General features: G+C 40.3%; 1 protein-coding gene across 13 annotated transcripts in view; it reads right to left on the bottom strand.

The window, feature by feature from the left end:
• Positions 1–17953, bottom strand: part of PTPRC (protein tyrosine phosphatase receptor type C) — a 118729-nt gene that overhangs the window by 57760 nt on the left and 43016 nt on the right. For 9 of the 13 annotated variants that reach the window (XR_014817543.1, XM_084979398.1, XM_084979399.1 and 6 more), the window contains exon 3: positions 7013–7036. Coding sequence is in view for 12 of the 13 variants with exons in the window: in XM_084979398.1 (XP_084835524.1) it covers positions 7013–7036 (24 nt within the window). In the remaining variant the exon portion in view is untranslated. Of the gene's footprint in view, positions 1–2798; positions 2997–7012; positions 7037–17953 lie in introns of all 13 variants that reach the window. The other 4 variants (XM_003130596.7, XM_084979395.1, XM_084979396.1 and 1 more) reach the window with 1 other exon arrangement.

The following is a 17953-nucleotide window of genomic DNA, read 5'->3' as shown; positions in this document are numbered from 1 at the left end:
AAACTGAAAGGATTTTGATGTTTTGAATGGAGAATATGAGCGTCTATTTTTTTCTATTATTTTAGGAACAATTTAATTGTGGGTATAATTTCTCAGTGCCCTTTAGTGGCAGTAGACACCACCTACTCTTCATTGTTTTTGTTTAGGTAGGATATCTTAGTAAAGAATTTGTGCATCTATTCTTTATTCCTAGTGAAAAGAAGTTCTCACTGCACAGTAACACCTGCCCAGGAAATAAATAAACATATAAAGCCCTGAATAATCTTCTGAACAGACTTCTTCTCTGTTCTCATCATTCTTCTTTATTAATTCATCTCTATTACAAGGACTTTTGTTACTCTGCCTCGTGGATTGAGGGTAACAACGAAAGTATAAAATTTCAAATTAATCCACCGCCAAATGCTACACGTGAGATGGTGCTTGGATTTCTTCACTCCTACGTAGATGGTAGTTCATGTAGTCTTCATAGCTGCACAAGTCTAAAGGGCCCGCAAATCGGAGTTGTCATTCTTGCAGAGAGCAGGGGTGAGTCCATAGAGGACGCCTTGGGGCCAGTGTCTGAGCACCTCATCCGGTAGAGGGCGCCCGCGGGTCTACGGGAGCCTCGGGTGAGGAGGAGATTGTGCTAATTAACAATGAGATCATTTCATCAATATCTCCCCACCGCAGATAAAAAAAAAAAATTAAATACCAGGAGGTTCTAAGGAGAAAACTGATATTATAGTTTACCAACTGTGAAAGGGCCCAGTCTCTTAAAGTTCAAGTCTGCCTGTTTTTAAGTTCACCTGCCAGGTGGGTAGCACCTGCATCCTCCGTTTACATATATGGGAGGCTCCCTGGGCTGATGCAGCCGGAGACGGCGCATGTTTCCAGGTGGCTTTTGTGACGTCTAGGTCATTATGACCCTTTGGAATTCTCCATCAGCTCCACAAACTGAAAGTGGGCAGAATAAGAAAAGAATACCCAATATGCAAGGGTCTCTGACAAATCACAAATATATACTTTTATGAGGCTGTTTTGCAACATGCATGTATTATTTTTTATAAAGATAATATTACATAATTAAATTTCATATTACGATGTAGATGCTTATTGTAATCATTTTTAAAATTTTTTGAAATGGTGTATGTTATACTGTTAGAAAAATGGACTGAGGGATATTTTTCCTCCTCGTGTATTAGTAAGCAAGAAAAGTTAAATTGCATTCCCATCCACCATACAAATCAATCCAAAGAATATATTAAATAACTCAGAAGTTTTATTCCAGTAGATAACTGAAATATTGCCTGATAGCAAGATTATTTTCTAGAAAAGAAACTGCGTTCTCTTGTTTGAAAGCATGAGATTTTCCCAGCTAATTTCACCATCCCTTTTGCTGTGCCAGATCAAGTATTTTTATTCATCTTTATTTCCAATCCATTTCATTTTGAACCTTTTTTCTAGAATTTTGCTTCATATGTAAAACTCTGGCTTTAATTTTTTTTGGGGGGGATGTGGAAATGAAACCTGGGAATGTTGTATGCATGCGTTTAAGTATGTGAGGGGAAATGTGGAAGCTTTGAGCTGAAAAATTCTGTGTGATGTCACTTCGTCAATAAAAAGGTTTAACATGAAAAGCTCTACCTAGCCTCCACCTCCCTCATGCTCACATTCCTTTGATTAAAAGGAATTCAGACACTTGCGATGTTTAGAGAAGTCCCAGCCACAACCCATGTCCTAGGCTAGCCAGGAAAAGTGGAATCGAGATTAAATCTACATTACTGTAATTGATATGACAGCATCGATCGTCCATTTAGCTGCTTATCACAGCCAATAAACTTCAAGACACTGCGTGTAGCCTGTACCACGTGTCTGTGATCGGCTTACCCGGGATTGTGTTTCAAGCTAACACTGAAGACTCTACTGAACAGATATCTTAATCTCTTTAATCAGAGTATGCCTGGAAACCAGTTTGCCTCAGAAAGTGGCACACTGTACATTATTTCAGAAAAGGCACCAACCGCCCTCAGTATGGTAGGTTTATGTGCAAGATATACTTCCAGATCTAACATTAAAAAAAGAAGGAGCAGATCAGTGGTCTCTGGATCCTAGGAGCATCCAGAGTCTTCCCTCGCAGAAATACCTCCCCTGTCATTCTCCTAGTTTCCTATGAACATGGCCACATTCCCTTAAATTCTACCACTGGGACTCACAACTCTAATTATGTGTCTATGCATCCATGCCCATATAGTTGCATAAATAATGTGACTATCTCTGGAAGAAATCCAAATAACCAACCTGGATTACCAAGCCTCTGTTTTTTTTTAAAAAAAATAAATAAATTATCTCCAACAATGTTCTGATATTGAGAGTCTGGAATTGAACCAAGAAAACCCTACTTTGGGGTAAAAGGGGGGACAGCATGGGGAGAAGAAGGGTGAGACCGACCAAGACCTGAAGTAGAGTTCTGACCTGCTCAGAGCTCCAGAAAACCTACGTGAGCAGGAACTGGGAAAATGATGCAGCCTGTGGGGATCAGAGAACACCAAGAAAACCCCCCACATCCCGATTTTATTTGGGGGGCAGGGGAGCTTCCCTCCCTCTCTCCCCCTCCCCCTAACAACCTGCGGTCATGACTTTCATCAGCCAATATTTCATAAACGCCTAGATGTTCTACACTTGGTAAAATCACATACAACACTGAGCACACAATTTAAAGATAAACTTCTGATAACTTTAAAATTAAAAAAAAAAAAAAGAGCGAGAGAGAGTGAGAGGCTAGTTTCCCTCAACCCGTCTCCAGTGAGGTCTCTGCCAACCTGTCCCATCAGTAGTGCTATGGTTATCCTCAGGGCCCGGGGAAACTTCCACTGTGGCAGTGCCTGCACTAGAAGGAGGCTTGGCCTCTGAGGAGTCGTTTTCTCGATCAGAGATGCTTGCGAGTGAGGATGCAGTGGTGCGAGCAAGTAAGGGGTCACGTGGAGGCACAGCAGAGGACTCCTCTGTCATGTTCGTTCCTGTCGTATTGGTTGGAGATGGAGGAAGGAGAAAATAAACATATGAATCATATCCTGAATCATATCATCTGAGCCTATAACTCCCCAGCCCTACAGTGTGACCACAAGTAAACAACTGGTGTGCCCCTGCATGCAAACACACACACACCACACAGGTATAAATTATGGTATATATATATATATGTATATGGTATGTGTGCATTTAAAATGCTTATACAGGAGTTCCCGCTGTGGCACAGTGGCTTAAGAATCCTACTGCAGTCGTGCCTGTTGCTGCAGAGTTGCGGTTCAATTCGCAGAGGGGCACCCTGGGTTAAAGGATCTGGCCATTGCCACAACTGCAACGTAGGTTCCAGCTGTGGCTCCAATTCTATCCTTGGCCCGGAGCTGCCATATGTTTCCAGTGCAGCCATACAATTGAAAACGAAAAGGAAAAGAAATCAAATAAAATGCACAGACCTTGTGTCTATGCATCCATACCCATATAGTTGCATAAAGAGGATTAAATATAATTCGTAGACTAAGATGTAAAACAAGCCACAGAACAGTGGCTAGAGATGAACCTGGGGAGATGGTGTTGAAAGCAGCTATTTCCTGCCCTCTTTCCAGGTTGTGGCTGAATTCTCAACTGTCCAAAGCAACTGGGTTCAGAAAGACAAAACTCAAAGCATGAAGAGGACGAAAAGAAATTGTAAAAGGCTGATCCACACAGAAAAGACTAAAGAAAAATCAAGTTGGAAGAGGATTATCAGGAGGGTTGCAAGAGGAAAAAAAAAGTGAAAGAAAAAGTTCTAGATGGACACACCAATTTTTTTTTTTTAATAAATCGAATTCAAACAAAACAAAGACCATGTAAAAGACTGGATAACAGAAGTCCCAAATATACAAATGACCCAAGTCTACAAAAAAAAAAAATTTTGTCATGATAATAAAAGAAACATGAGTTGAGACATGGATTTAATGTTTTCCAGTTTCTGTTCACATCAGAAAAAAAGCGAAAATGGGGCATGGTCTTGGTGAAGTAGGTCTATGCAGAGCTGAGATGAGCGGATGGAAGAAGCTGCCTGTAGGGCAGGTGAACACCATGCATCAAAGTCCTTTGCATCGTGAAAGAATGGGGAAGGACACCCGTTTTGTTTTTTTAAGCAACAATACATTGTGATTTCTTCATATTGGGATTATAGAGGTGTAATTTTTTTTCGAAAGTTTCTTTAACGTGCTTACTTCTGTGAATCACAGTTTGTTTTTCCATATCTAATTAATGAAAAATTGAGTTACACCACAAGTAGTTTGATGAATTCAGTTCAAGGGGGATGGATAAGAGAATGGCACAAAATTGGGAAATGGGAGGGGGAAGTGGGGGACAGAAAAGGAGCAGAAGTGCTAAGGGGGACAGAACAAAGAACAGAAATGGAAAGTCACCGAGCAGAGAAACAACGGAAACAACTACACATATAAATGAGAAAGAAGATGAAAAATAAAGTAAGGAAAACAAACTAGAAAATAAAAGGAAAGCCGATTCTTCAGTAAAATTATTTATCACATGCCTTTAAAAAGAAAAGAAAGAAAATGGAAGCAGAAGTGACACTGCGTCCCAGCTTCATTCATTAATGTCAAGGATGATGTGAAATCCACTTCTACTAAAAATGGATAAAACCCCTCTGAGCCACGTGGAACTGCCCCAACGCCAGGACACATGGATGATCACAGGGCTATTCTGTGACTACAGAAATCCAAAGAGATAGGATAGTCGTTGTATGTGTCTTTCCCTCCCCCCAAAAAAGTCCAATCCCTAAAATTCCATAACCTAATGACTCACAAATGCATATGTTTGCCATCAAAGTTTCGCCCATAATTACTTGACAACATGTCCAACTGAGTAAATAAGCAACTAGTGCCTTCCTGTCTTCTGCGTCATATGACCAATCTAACTTTAGTCTTTTCTCATCCTATATGTTGAGTGAAAGTGGGGGGAGGGGGCCGGTGGGGGGAGGGGGCAGACAGGAGTGAGGACATGCGAGGGAGGGAGGAGGGAGGACTTAACATTCCGTCCAATAACATTAATCCACCTTCATCCTTATAGACTTGATCCGTTACTAGTGTATCGTTTTGAGGTAGAACCCACTTGGGTGTTGGCAAGATTCCGGGTGCTTTGAGAAAGATGGTGGCACTTTCCTTCTTTCACCTCCCCCCTTTCGTTAGATGTAAATGACAAAGAAGGAAAATCCCTGCCCACGTCTCGCATTACAGCGCTGTACTATTTTGAAGAGAAGCATCCTAAGAAGGACTTCCAGTCAAGAGTGAATTTAATCCACAAGTGAGTGAAAAGAGCGCATTCTAAGATCCGCTCCCCTGGAAGCCTTCACATCCCTGCACACATTTTAAAGCTCCAAGCACGAGGCCCTCGTGTCACAAGTCAGAGCTGAAGGTAGGATTAGAAAGCATGCCTCTGTTGCCAGTTCCACTTAGTCCCTGTCCCGTTCCCCCACCCCGGCTTTGCAGATACACTGGTTTCCATGGATCCTATTTTCCTTGGCAACACTGGGGAAGAGACCACGCTGATGTGCCTTTGGAATAACTTACCCGGTTTCATCATTTGGAGGCTTGTTGTCATTGAGTCCATGCAGAGCTAATGGAAACTGTCTCAATAAGGTGAGGGTCCACCCACTATTTTAGACATTCACCCTCCCTTCCCATCCCCATTTCCACCCCCCTCCTGCAAAAATGACCAGGCTCTAGGGTTGAGACTCTGAGTTGCCAATAGGTGGCATAAACCAGTCTCAACCTGCTAAGCATGGATGACTTTCATATTGAAAAATCCTCTCTGCCATCCTATAAAACTACAAATTTCTAATATTAGACCTTTGAAAAACAAGAGAGGAATATTTAGGAATATTTTGTTAGAGTTCTTTGTTTTTCGGAATGAACTTCCCTTTACCTACAAAAATACTTCTTTAGGAAAAGGTGGGAAGGAGGGATGGAGGAGGGGTTTGGGGCTGGCATAGGCACGGGATTGTATATGGAATGGATGGTCAACCAGGACCTGCTATGCAGCACAGGGAACTCTAACCAACACTCTGTGATAACCTACAGAGGAAAAGATTTTTTAAAAAAAGAGTGGGTACACGATACAACTAAATCACGTTGTTGCACAGCAGAAATTATCACACGTTGTCAATCAACTATACATCAACGCAACTTTAGAAAATGAAAAAAATAGTTCCTTTAATAATCCAGTTCTCAGAACAGTTTGAATGTGCCTCATTAGAACTGTGCATCATAACTGTTTAAATCGGGGTTATTTTTCACGCTTTACCTATGTTCTTAATGCATGATGTCAACCACATGATTCATCAGGATATCAAGAATATACGTTCAACAACAGTAACATTGAAGTGATGTAATGTATGTTTAACCAGATGCAATCTAATTTTTCTCTCTTCTTTGGCAGGTGATATGTATGAATGTATTGTCAGCATCTCCATTGCTTAAATATAATTTCTCTCCAGATTAGGCCACTTGTTAAGAGTTAATTGTGACAGTTAGACTTAGTTGTGGCAATAGAATTTAGAAATGATTATTACAAAATGTCTTAATAGTGTCAAAGCTTTTCTCTAGCAGGAATTTATATTTATACATATAATTATGTTTAGAATTCTAGTTTCTCATATTATTCCTTAACTATGCAGTTTCACAATCTCTCTAACATAAAGTGATTTATTTATAGCGTTAAAATTTTAAAAAGAGATTGGAAACCTGTCAGGTGGTTTACTGTCAAGTTTGTTAAAAGCTGTAATTGACAGACAATAATATCTACAAATAATAGGTTCAGGTAGTTATCAAAATCATATCTTATAAGCATAAATACTAAGAATAAGAGAATGTCAAGGGCCATTCATGATTATAAAGTTTGTCCTTACAAAATAATTTCACAAGATAAAAATAGAAAATTTTACCAACATTACGTATACAAATCTAACAAGAAAAAAAAGTAAAATTCAAATATTAATTCCTACCTTGAGTGGGAGAAGTGGCTTGTCCTGCAAAAAAGAACAGAAACACCTCTTAGAACATTTCGAACTTTATGCTTATACATGTAAATATGTTAGATTTATAAGTATATAAATATGTATATTTTATATAAAAAGCATCTCCATATTCATACAGTGGCAGTTTTCAGGACCTTTGACACAGGAGAAACCATCTTCCTTCTCTTAATATCATATTTACAAAGCCCCAAACTCTGTCAAAGCTATGCTGTTAACTTTTGAATTCTCAGGTAAAGTAAGACAACACGTAGAATAACGAAGAGCTCCTGGAAGTCATTTCAAGTCTGCAAAAGACGTTGAAAAGACTTCTGGAAAGTCTTTCCCAAACACATGCATTTATTGAGCTACTGATGATTGACGGAGTTCTCACCATGTTCTAGAAATTATGCCACATTCATTTTCCATGCTAAAATATGATAGAGTTATAGAAACGCTCTGCCCCTGTGGGCTCAGTTCAGTGACTCAGACCACATAAAATAACAGCAACAGCAATAACATACATGGTAATAGCAGAGAGAGGAACGCTGCTCTGGTATCACATAGGAGGATCATCTAATTTATTTTTTTTTAATTTTATTGGATTATACTTGACTTACAATGTTAGTTTCAGATGTGTAGCAAAGTGAATCAGATAGCCATTCTTTTTCAGAGGCTTTTCCCATTTAGATTATTTCAGAATATTGAGTTCCCTGTGCTGTACCGTAGGACCTCATTAGGTATCCGCTCTCTATAGAGTAGTACTCTCACTATGTAGTGTATGTATATAAATCCCCTAATTAAGACTCCCAGGTTGGTGGCTGGCTGGTGGAGGAGGTGTTAGATAGAATTTCTTGAATACATGTAGGCTCTGACTTAAAGGCTGATGGACAGCTACCTTAGTCCTAGAATAAGAAGTTGGGATTATCTCATAGGCTTTAGCCAATGATATATTTTCTGAGGACAAGCTGATCAGAAAAAACTCTCTCCCCTCAGAAGACCCATCAGAGGTGTACAACTCAACGTTCTTCAATCCATCCCCTGGTTTATTGCTTAAAATAAGATGTACTTTTGTGTTATATATGTAAAGTATGTATCATACATAAATGCATGTAATTAGTAAAATATATGGTTTAAATAGGTAAAACGCTTTCTTATTTTATTATGGTATAGTTCTCTGCTTTTTTTTTCATCATTTATATTTAAGTTATTGTTTTACAGCTACATTATTTGCATTTTTGTCCTTGCTAGGTCAGCTTTTGTCTATCCCATGCAAAATAACTTTTAAAAAATATTTTTATCTTTCCATTAAACGTTTTCACTCTACTCTCATTCATTCTTATTTCCTTCTGAATAAAGTTATTAGAATCGCATTGATTTGCAAAAAAAAAAAAAAAAAGGTAAATAGAAACAGAAAATATCAGTACATCAGCAACTAATATCTTTTGCACTTCAAGTGAAAGGAAAAACAACCCTTCCTGGTCATTATAAAGAAAGTAACATATTGCCACATTCAAAACATTCAGGTTGGTTTAAGTGTATGAACACATTTCATAGAATACACCTGTCTTCTTTATCGGAGAAATAGGTAAGCTTTGAAATATCTAAAATGATTTTGATATGCCTCTTCTCAATGTAAGCCCTTAGACTTCAGACAAGTTCATTTGATTTGGTTAAGTCCAAGAAAGATGTATTGTTTTGCTGGCATGCTGGCAGTGGCTAGTTTCAAGCATGATTAAAAGCACGGAATTTTGCCCTGGCAAAGCTCTTAACCCATAAGAAATATAGGTAGAAATATAGCTATAACCTCCAGTGGTCTGCCAAGACACTTAAGTCATGGATGTACCTTATCTCTAGAGTAAGGGGTATTAATAAAGGGTCTATATAATTAATAAGGGGTATTAATAAGGGGTTGTGTAATAAGGGGTTGATAAGCCATTGCTGCGTGATTCTGAACAGGACTAAATGCAAGGGAGAAATCAGATCTGAAGACAACAGCTTTGGGAGAAAAGCCAAGAGCAGGCATTAGAAACTACAATAAGGAGTCCGGATTTTTTCTTGAGTGATGGAATCAATTAACAAAGAGTAGATATGATTAATCTATTGTTCTGATCTATGAGTTTGCCACTAAAATATATAGCGCAAATTACATAATAAGAGCCTTGTATAATAAGGAATTATAATCTGTCACATATTTCATGTGGACATGAGAAAATAAATGATGGGATGATAAGAGAGCTCTTTCTTTCTTTTTTTCTTTGTCTTTTTGCCTTTTCTAGGGCCACTCCCATGGCATATAGAGGTTCCCAGGCTAGGGGTCCAATCAGAGCTGTAGCCGCCAGCCTATGCCAGAGCCACAGCAACGCAGAATCCAAGCTCCATCTGCAACCTATACCACAGTTCACGGCAACGCCGGATCCTTAACCCACTGAGCAAGGCCAGGGACCGAACCCGCAACCTCATGGTTTCTGGTCAGATTTGTTAACCACTGCGCCACAACGGAAACTCTGAGAGCTCTTTCTTTTTACCCCTAAGAACTATGAGTATTAGAGTCAAGACGTTAGCTATGGTTCCAATCAGTAGACTATTGGTCAGGCCACTTAAACGTCCAACGCCCCAGCGATGATTCATTTGATTCCAAATGATTCGAAAGCCAGGCACTTCTTTAAAGCAAATAAATAAGGTTCAGCATTTTTAATCTACGTTTTGAAAAGGAGAGCAGGGTAAGTTCCCCAAATGAACAAGAAGGTTTCTAGAGATTTGTCTTTTAAAAAGAACAATTCATAAATAAGATTATATTAATAATATTTATTGAGTGTTATCAGGTGCCTGGCAGCACACTAAGCCCTTTGCTTGTATTTTCTTTCTCAAGCATCACAGCAACCCTCAGAAGTTAGAGCAGTCAGACCCCTTGGCTGAGGTCTCAGGGCTGGTCCATACTAGCCCGGACTTGACCTCGAGCCTGTCTGACTCCCCAGGCCATGCTTTCCAGCCTCAGACATCCCGCTTTCCCCATCAACTTGTCCTTGGAAACTTTCCTCTCCAGCCGACCTTGCGGCAAGGAAATTCTTTTCCCGTGTTTTAAGTTCCATCGAGATCAGTGTTTATGAAGAGCTTAGTAAGTAAGTAAAAAAGCATCTTAATCAGGATTGGGTTGCAGCGTAAATGACTCTGAGTGCTACAGATGCTCAGATCAACTTGGCACTAGATGTAGACATTCAGAGGAAATTAGAGTTTGCTGAGCGAATGCTCTGTGGACAATACAGAAGAATATTAGAAAATTCCGCGGTGCATCAATTTAACTCACTGCGAAATGGTATTTTGACAGAAAAGTCAACCACACAACAGCAACATCAGACAAAAGCATTACAACTCACATGCCTCGTGTTCAGCTGGGAAGAGGCTTCTGGTGTTTGGGAACAGAATAATAACATATCTGTATATCTATATAGCCACATCTGTCTACACCTATGTCCATATATTTCTGGTATAATCATGGTCCCATATCCAGTATTTTCCCCAAATCCTTTAACCTTCAAGGCAAGACAATTTAGGATCCAGAGAAAATGACATCCTATCTAAAAAATGGATCCCTTTTCCCTTTCTGCCATGTTCACGCTTACTTTCCATAAAGGCGTCTCAAATTGAATTATGCATTTTATTTTCTGTTGTTTATCTCAGACTCTAATTCTAAATTCTTCCACTGCAGGTTTTTTAGGCTATACAAAAACACAAAACAGAAGTTCCCTGGTGGCCTAGGGGTTAAGCATTCTGTGTTGCCACTGCTGTGACTCTGGTTACTGCTGTGGTAAGGGTTCAATTCCAGGCCTGGGAGCTTCTGCATGCCATGGATGCAGCCAAAAAAATAAAAGCATTATTGCATTGCCTTTATACAGTACCACACACACACACACACACAGCCTTCTATCTTTTTGAAAGATAATTCCAAGCCTTCAGCATCACAGTGTAAGAGTGAAATCACTTGTTCTCATGGTCACAAAATCTCTCTAAACAGATCAGCAACCTCTGTAACACTTAAGTAATACTTACAGGACATATCCCCCCCAAAAAAAATTTAATGACTTTTGCATAAATGTCAGAAGTACATGAACAAATGCTTCCATGGAGATAGCCTCTCCACACAAGATAAGGCAGAGGACGGGTGAAGTTACGTAAATATTCAGAGGAGACTAAGCTACCAAATGTCTGCATAATTTGGCGACACGTCATCACAATTCATCATTCTTCCTAAACAATATGAGCAGTGATTTCAAGTATCTGTCTCACTTCACGCATCAGCCATTATCAGAACAGCAGCTAAATCACAGGCAGAAGGGACTATGCTGAATCCTCACTGATGAATGAGAAGACCTGGTGGGATTGGTTGTATGAGATATTTCATGATGTCACGATCTGCCCATGTGGCTGCTGGGTTTGGTCACAGAGGGATCTGCTCGGCCAGTGCAAAGCAGAGCTAATGTGTTTCCTCCATCGTCCAGTATCAATGGACAACCCTTTACTCTTATACCCTAGTTCATGTAATACTTGAAAGCAACCATCTACTCTTTAGTGGCGTCAAACAGACCTGAAAAAGCAAATAAAACATCTGCATAAAGCACTTATTCACTAGGGTCCAATACATACCTACTTAATATTAGGAGCTTGTGTTAATATAAATACCATTACAACACATGTAAACATAATACATGAACAGCATCTCAAAGGTGTGGAAATCAGGAAAGAAACATACATGAGGAGTTCCCTGTGGGGTGCAGTGCATTAAGAATCTGACTGTAGCAGCCCAGGTCCCTGTGGAGGCATGGGTTTGATCCCTGCGCCCCTAGCAACAGGTTAAGAATCCAGTTTTGCCGCAGCTGAGGCTCAGATTCAATCCCCGGCCCAAGGATTTCCAGATGCCATGAGTGCAGCCAAAAAAAAAAAAAAAAAAAAAGGAAAATAGTGAAATAGCAGTGGGATTTAAGAGGGTACCTGCTTAGGATGTGACAATAAAGAGAAGGCATCAGTATTTCTGAATGTGTGACCTGCCTTGAGTGCTCAGGATCTACTACACTACACTCACATCACATCAAATATTAGAAAACAGAGCACTGTTTTATAGCTAATGTTCCCATATATTATCCTTTGAGTTTTACCCTCCTGGGAATAACATTTCCTGCACTTGAAAAAAAACCTAGATGCCTGTTTCCATTATTTAGACAAAGGAATGTTTAGAAATCTTCCAGTAGGTGGCACCACAGCACCAAAAATCTGTAAAGCCTGTCCCAGCATTACAATCTGTAAGTCACCAGTGGAGTTGACTAGGTACATTAAACAGAGGAAAATGTAGATAACAGCCCCCTTGATCTTCAAAGCTGTGCTATTCTAACACGTGTATTGTTACTGAGTTTACTTTTCCCAATATGTTTCTGTTACAACTCAAAATGTTTAAGTGATTGCAAATCAAAGTTACCTTGAAGTCACACCCCTAAGTCCTCCATCAGAGATTTCAGCAAAAGCTAGGAATCAACTGAGTGACAATGACATTTCAAAAGACACGCTTGAGCTTTAAGTATCAGCCGGTCCCACTACCACCAACCCCTACCCCCCCTCCACCACCCCCTCCCCAAAAGGAATGGAAGGCCATTTCCAAAGGGATTTAAACCTGTCTAGTTTGGCAAATCTAAGAAAAGTACAAGGACAGAAGGGTGAAACAGAAGAGATGAAATGAATGCTTACTTGCAGCATACAGCCCTAAAATGAATGGTTGCCTGCTTTGAAGGTTTCAAATGCACACCTGACCTCCATAAACATAAAGGCCATATAAAAATGGAAAAAGCAAATCAGGACAAAAAATTAGGGTCAACTAAAACAGATATGCAGGGTGTCCCTTGCTTACTATGGCACGATAGTCATAAAGCAGATAATAAAAATAAAAGAATCCTCCTTTCATTTATTCTGCATGGTTCACAAATCGCAAATTCAACAAATATCAAATTTGTATGGAACCAGTCCTCCATGCATGTGACAAACAGGGCATTTTCTAGATTTCAGAGAACCATAGGAAATAGTCCATCCTTCCTTACGTCAGTAAATATAAAATTACAGCAACAGTTTACTGAAACATTATGTCTCAGACCCCGTGCAAACCTCTCTATATGTTTATGCCCTTAATGATCCCAGTAAGTCAATGCATGGGAAATTATTTTTCCTATTTTATAGGGAATGAGACTAATCTTAGAGGAGCTTAGTAAATTGTTCACAATCACACACCTAGGAAATCTTGGCTGTGAAGGGGTCTGCCTGACCCTAGTTTTCTTATCCTTTGTGCAGGCTTTGTATTAAAACATTGGTTATATTGTTATAAGGGCCTGGAATCCCTTGAATAAAGCAGTTGCTACTTAGCACCGGGAAGTAACTTTAGACATTTCAACTGGTATATAGAACACAAGAGTTTAACATCCGTTGGCACGTAGCTCCCTTGATAGATAAGGAAACTGGGGCCGGTTGAGTTTAAACGCCTTTCTGATCTCATGCAATTTAGTAAGACTCGTGATTTACAAGTTCACTAACCATTACACAGTTTTACATATCTTTTGGGGGGAGCGGGTTCACGCTTAAATACAATGGACAACCAAGAAACATAGACCAAAGCTTTTAGGAAGAACAGAGACCAAGACAAACAGGTAAGAGACCTGAGAGAAACAAGATGGTGCCAGGAGCAGATGAACCCCTGAAACCAACCAGAATCCATCTTCTCAAGAATGAGAAAACATTGCACCCATGCACAAAACATGAAGCATCACTGCTGAGGCTCAGGTTCAGTCCCTGGCCTGGGGACTTGTGCAATATAGGGCAGGCGGCCTCTGACCCCCACCTCCCAAAAAAAAAAAGGAAAAAGAAAAAAGACATAAAAAACAACATTTCAAGACCAAGAAAAGAAGTCAATAGATACTGGTACAAATCTTTGAAAAAAAGAAAAAAAAATAGCAGGACAATAGAAAATACCATTTAAGGATGGTGAAACATTTTAGTGTTTGTGTTTGCTTCTTGAAAGTTGGAGAATGGGGATTTGGATGGGACAAAGGGCTGGTCTTACTTCCTCTAGATCTTATGGTCCTATGTAAACTTTCAAGGAACACACACACACACACACACACACACACTTGAATCAAAACGTAAGAAAGAAAGATATCAGTTTGTAAAATGGAGTTGAAGATGAACAGGCAAATGCACAGGGCTGTGGGGTGGAATACAGATTTTAAATTCATTGTCTTTTACAACAGCCATCCTATCTAGCTGTCTCCCAAATAACTGCCACGTGCAACATCACAAATATTCTTGTTCCTGTGTGAGTACGTCCACACACCCACCCAGGCATGCATTTACAGGTCTTTCATAATTGACTTAAAACATGATGTTATCAGTTTCAGCTGTTGTAAAGAACGACATAAGGGACAAAACCATAAAAAAATGCAAGATGACCATCTATAAAAGATTGGTTACTTTGCCTTATAAATTTATCTTAACATATTTATAAGCCCGGGGGAAAAGGGAAACCAGATTATCACTTCCTGTCTGCTGGTGGCCAACCTGAGGGCTTTGATTCAGATTCCTGTGTCTTAAAATGGCGCGTAGCCAATTTTTTTAAAGAAGTATTTCATGCTACACGTCCCTTGGAGAGATGTATAAAGTGTGTTAACGGAGGAAAGGCAAAGATAAATGCATGCAATTTTGTTTAAATCAGAATCTCCCAAAAGTATTTGCCACAAACCCGTTCCCCGCCCGAGGACATTCTGTAGGTGATGTCACAGAAGTGGAGACCGAGGACCCCAGTGTCCTGGGCTGATGCTGCTGGGTTGTGCAAGTGATGTATAACTGTACACATAGACTAGATCAAATCAGATCAAGAATTCTGGGCTCCACCTCTGGGCAAACTCTGACTCAGTAGCTTGAGATTGAGGGGATCTGGGTCCTGGTATTTTCTTATAGCCCTAATGGTTGTTGATGGTGTGATCAAGGGTTAAGAATGTTTGGGAACACCCTTCCTCATGCACTGTCTCTTTAAAAAACATTTCTCAGAATAGGTCTATTTCTTTGTTTTCTTTTTTGCTGTTTTTTTTTTTTTAATTGTTATTTCCCCAATAGAATTTTTTTTTTTTACTGCACAGCATGGTGACCCAGTTACACATACATGTAAACATTCTTTTTTCTCCCATTATCATGCTCCATCGTAAGAGACTAGACATGGTTTTCAGGGCTACACAGCAGGATCTCATTGCTCATCCATTCCAAAAGCAATGGTTTGCATTTATTAACCCCAAGTTCCCAAGAACAGGTCTATTTCTGTATTGAATGTCTTGTTGTTTCTTATGAAAATGTCTGTTTTCCTTTCTCGAAATCCAGGGATTTTACACCAAAATGTTTAAAATATACACCAGATAGGGAAAACATTTTCATTACATCAATCTCTTAGCAACCATACGTTTTTGTAGCACTTTGCTTCCTCTAGGATAGGGTAAGAGCTCAAAGAGTCATCAAAGGATGTTGGCACAAGCACTGAAAGTGTTTTATCAGAGTCTTTTGTTTTATGAAGAGTTTTTTACTGTTTATTAACCAGCTACCACGTGGATGGTGCTATGATAAATATATGGACACAGGACTTTATCTAATCAGAAACTCCACAAAGCAGATAGCATTTGTTCTCTTTTTACAGAGGCTCAATAAATAAATATGGCAAGGCTCAAGAGCTCGTGGCAAAAATAATTTGATTTTAAATGCAGATCTGACTCTAGAAAGCCGCATGCTTATTCAGCTAACCCCTGCCATAAGGGGAACCTATGTAATGCTAAAGCCAGCAGTTATGCTAACGAGACCAAAGATGAGTAAACTATCAGGCTCGAACCATAAAAGTGGGATTCAGAGTTAAGTCACACAGTGAACTTTTTTAAAAGTGCAAACTGTTGAACAATGACTATAAAAGACCTGGATAGAAAAAAGGAAGGGCACAGGGGAGGGAGGTGAGGGATATGAACAGGAGTGTGACACCTAAACCCAAGCTCAGAACTTATCCTTCAGATTTTTGGTTTTTGGGGTTTTTTTGTTTGATTGTTTGTTTTTTGGTTTGGTTTGTTTTTTGCTTTTTAGGGCCATACCCGCGGCATATGGAGGTTCCCAGGCTAGGGGTCCAATTGGAGCTACAGCTGCCAGCCTCCACCACAGCCACAGCCACACCAGATCCGAGCGGCATCTGCGACCGACACCACAGCTCACGGCAACACCGGATCCTTAACCCACTGAGCGAGGCCAGGGATGGAACCCACAACCTCGAGGTTCCTAGTCGGACTCGTTTCCACTGTGCCACGACAGGAACTCCTCCTTCAGTATTTTTACCCAAACCCTCAAGAAAGGAAAAAGAGAACATGCCTGAAAATGGTTGAGTCTTACTACGTCCACGCTGTAAAACTGGAACTAGTACAACACTTGTGCTGATCAAATCTGTATTTCCTAAAAGAAGCGGGGAGAGGGAGAGAAGGGGCTGGAGGGCTGGTGGGGAGAAGCTGAAATCAGGCGGAGGGGCGCGCCTGCATCCAGTTCTGCGGTCAAGGACAATGACTGAGGGCGCCATCCAGAGACTTATCTTTAAATGAACCAGGAGTGAAACCTAATTTTTTTGTTTTTGTTTTGGTGAACTAAATACTAGATAATAAGAAATAAACAGACCATCGACGCTAGGTTGGAGAGAGTCCACCTAACCAATGGGTCGTCATCTCCCAAAGAGCATCCGAGGATCCGCTGAGCCTGCCCAGAAGGGAAGGGGCGTCAAACAAAGGCTGGTAAATGCACTGCTAACTTCTCATTTCCCCTTTGCTGAAAACTCCGAACGGAAACACTTGATTGACTTTCAAAATCATTAAAGGAACCGGGCCCAATGGGAAAAGCTCTCCTTTCAGATAGAAGAGGCTTTCAACACGCTCTTCTCACCAGAGGCCTGTTTGCACAGCAAAGAGCAGCACTGGTGGCTTTTCTGCTCTTGTGGTTTCTCCTCCTCGGAGTCGGAGTCGGAGTACTTCTGTTTTTTTTTTTTTGTTTTTTTTTTTTTTTTTTGATTCTGAGTCTTTGTAGGAAAGGAAGAGGTGTAGCTGGTGCGGTTAAGCTCACAAGCCTTTGCAAATGGTGCAGCGGGTTGCCATGGCAGCAGCATCATCGGCCCCATCTCGGGGTTAAACCACAACTTCTCTAGTTTATGGCGAAGCCGGCTGATAAGACAATGAGCTCCTGCAGCAAAACTGACTTTTAGGTTGATTTGTTTTTGTTTCAGTGAAAAGGTGTTTCAAAGATAAGGTTGCGCGGGAGGAGAAAGATGTGTTTCACTTGGAAGCATTTCCTTTTGAAAAGCGTTGGCAAATGAGTTTAATGAGAATAACAGTTACTTCCCATCTGATCTTCAGCAACATTCAGGAGTCACCCCCTCTGGGTCCAGGGTGAAATCTGATGAATTCATTCCAGAATGCAACTGGGAGAAAACAGGTTCTCAAGAGAAAAAGTAAGACAAACCTGCTTAGGTGTAAATAGAAATCACACTCCTTTAACCTCAAGATTATGAAATGACCAAACAGAGTGGAGGTGAGGATATTTCACAAAGAATGGAGCCTGTTATCATCACCTATAAATGTTACTCTCCCTCCACGACACACCACATCACACCCTCTGCAAGCCAACGTACTGAGCTAAGTAAGTCAAGTGACTTCCTCAATGTCACACTTGAAGTCTGATGAAAGGTCATGCCTGAGAACCCAGAAATGTATAGCAGCCTCTTGCTGCCTTTGCAGCATTGCCTAGCACCCTCGAGCCTTGGGTTGGTAACTGTTTTCCATGCTGAATATTTCTACCAACTCTCTAAGGTCTTAGCTAAAAGGAATGATTTCGTGGCAG

The sequence above is a fragment of the Sus scrofa genome, chromosome 10, assembly GCF_054392235.1.
Source record: "Sus scrofa isolate SSC_HxYL_T2T_F1_AM1 chromosome 10, Sscrofa_HxYL_maternal_Yorkshire_Landrace_v2.0, whole genome shotgun sequence".
Classification (NCBI taxonomy): domain Eukaryota; kingdom Metazoa; phylum Chordata; class Mammalia; order Artiodactyla; family Suidae; genus Sus; species Sus scrofa.
The sequence above is the reverse complement of the archived record's forward strand: the minus strand, read 5'-3'. Positions and strand labels throughout refer to the sequence as shown.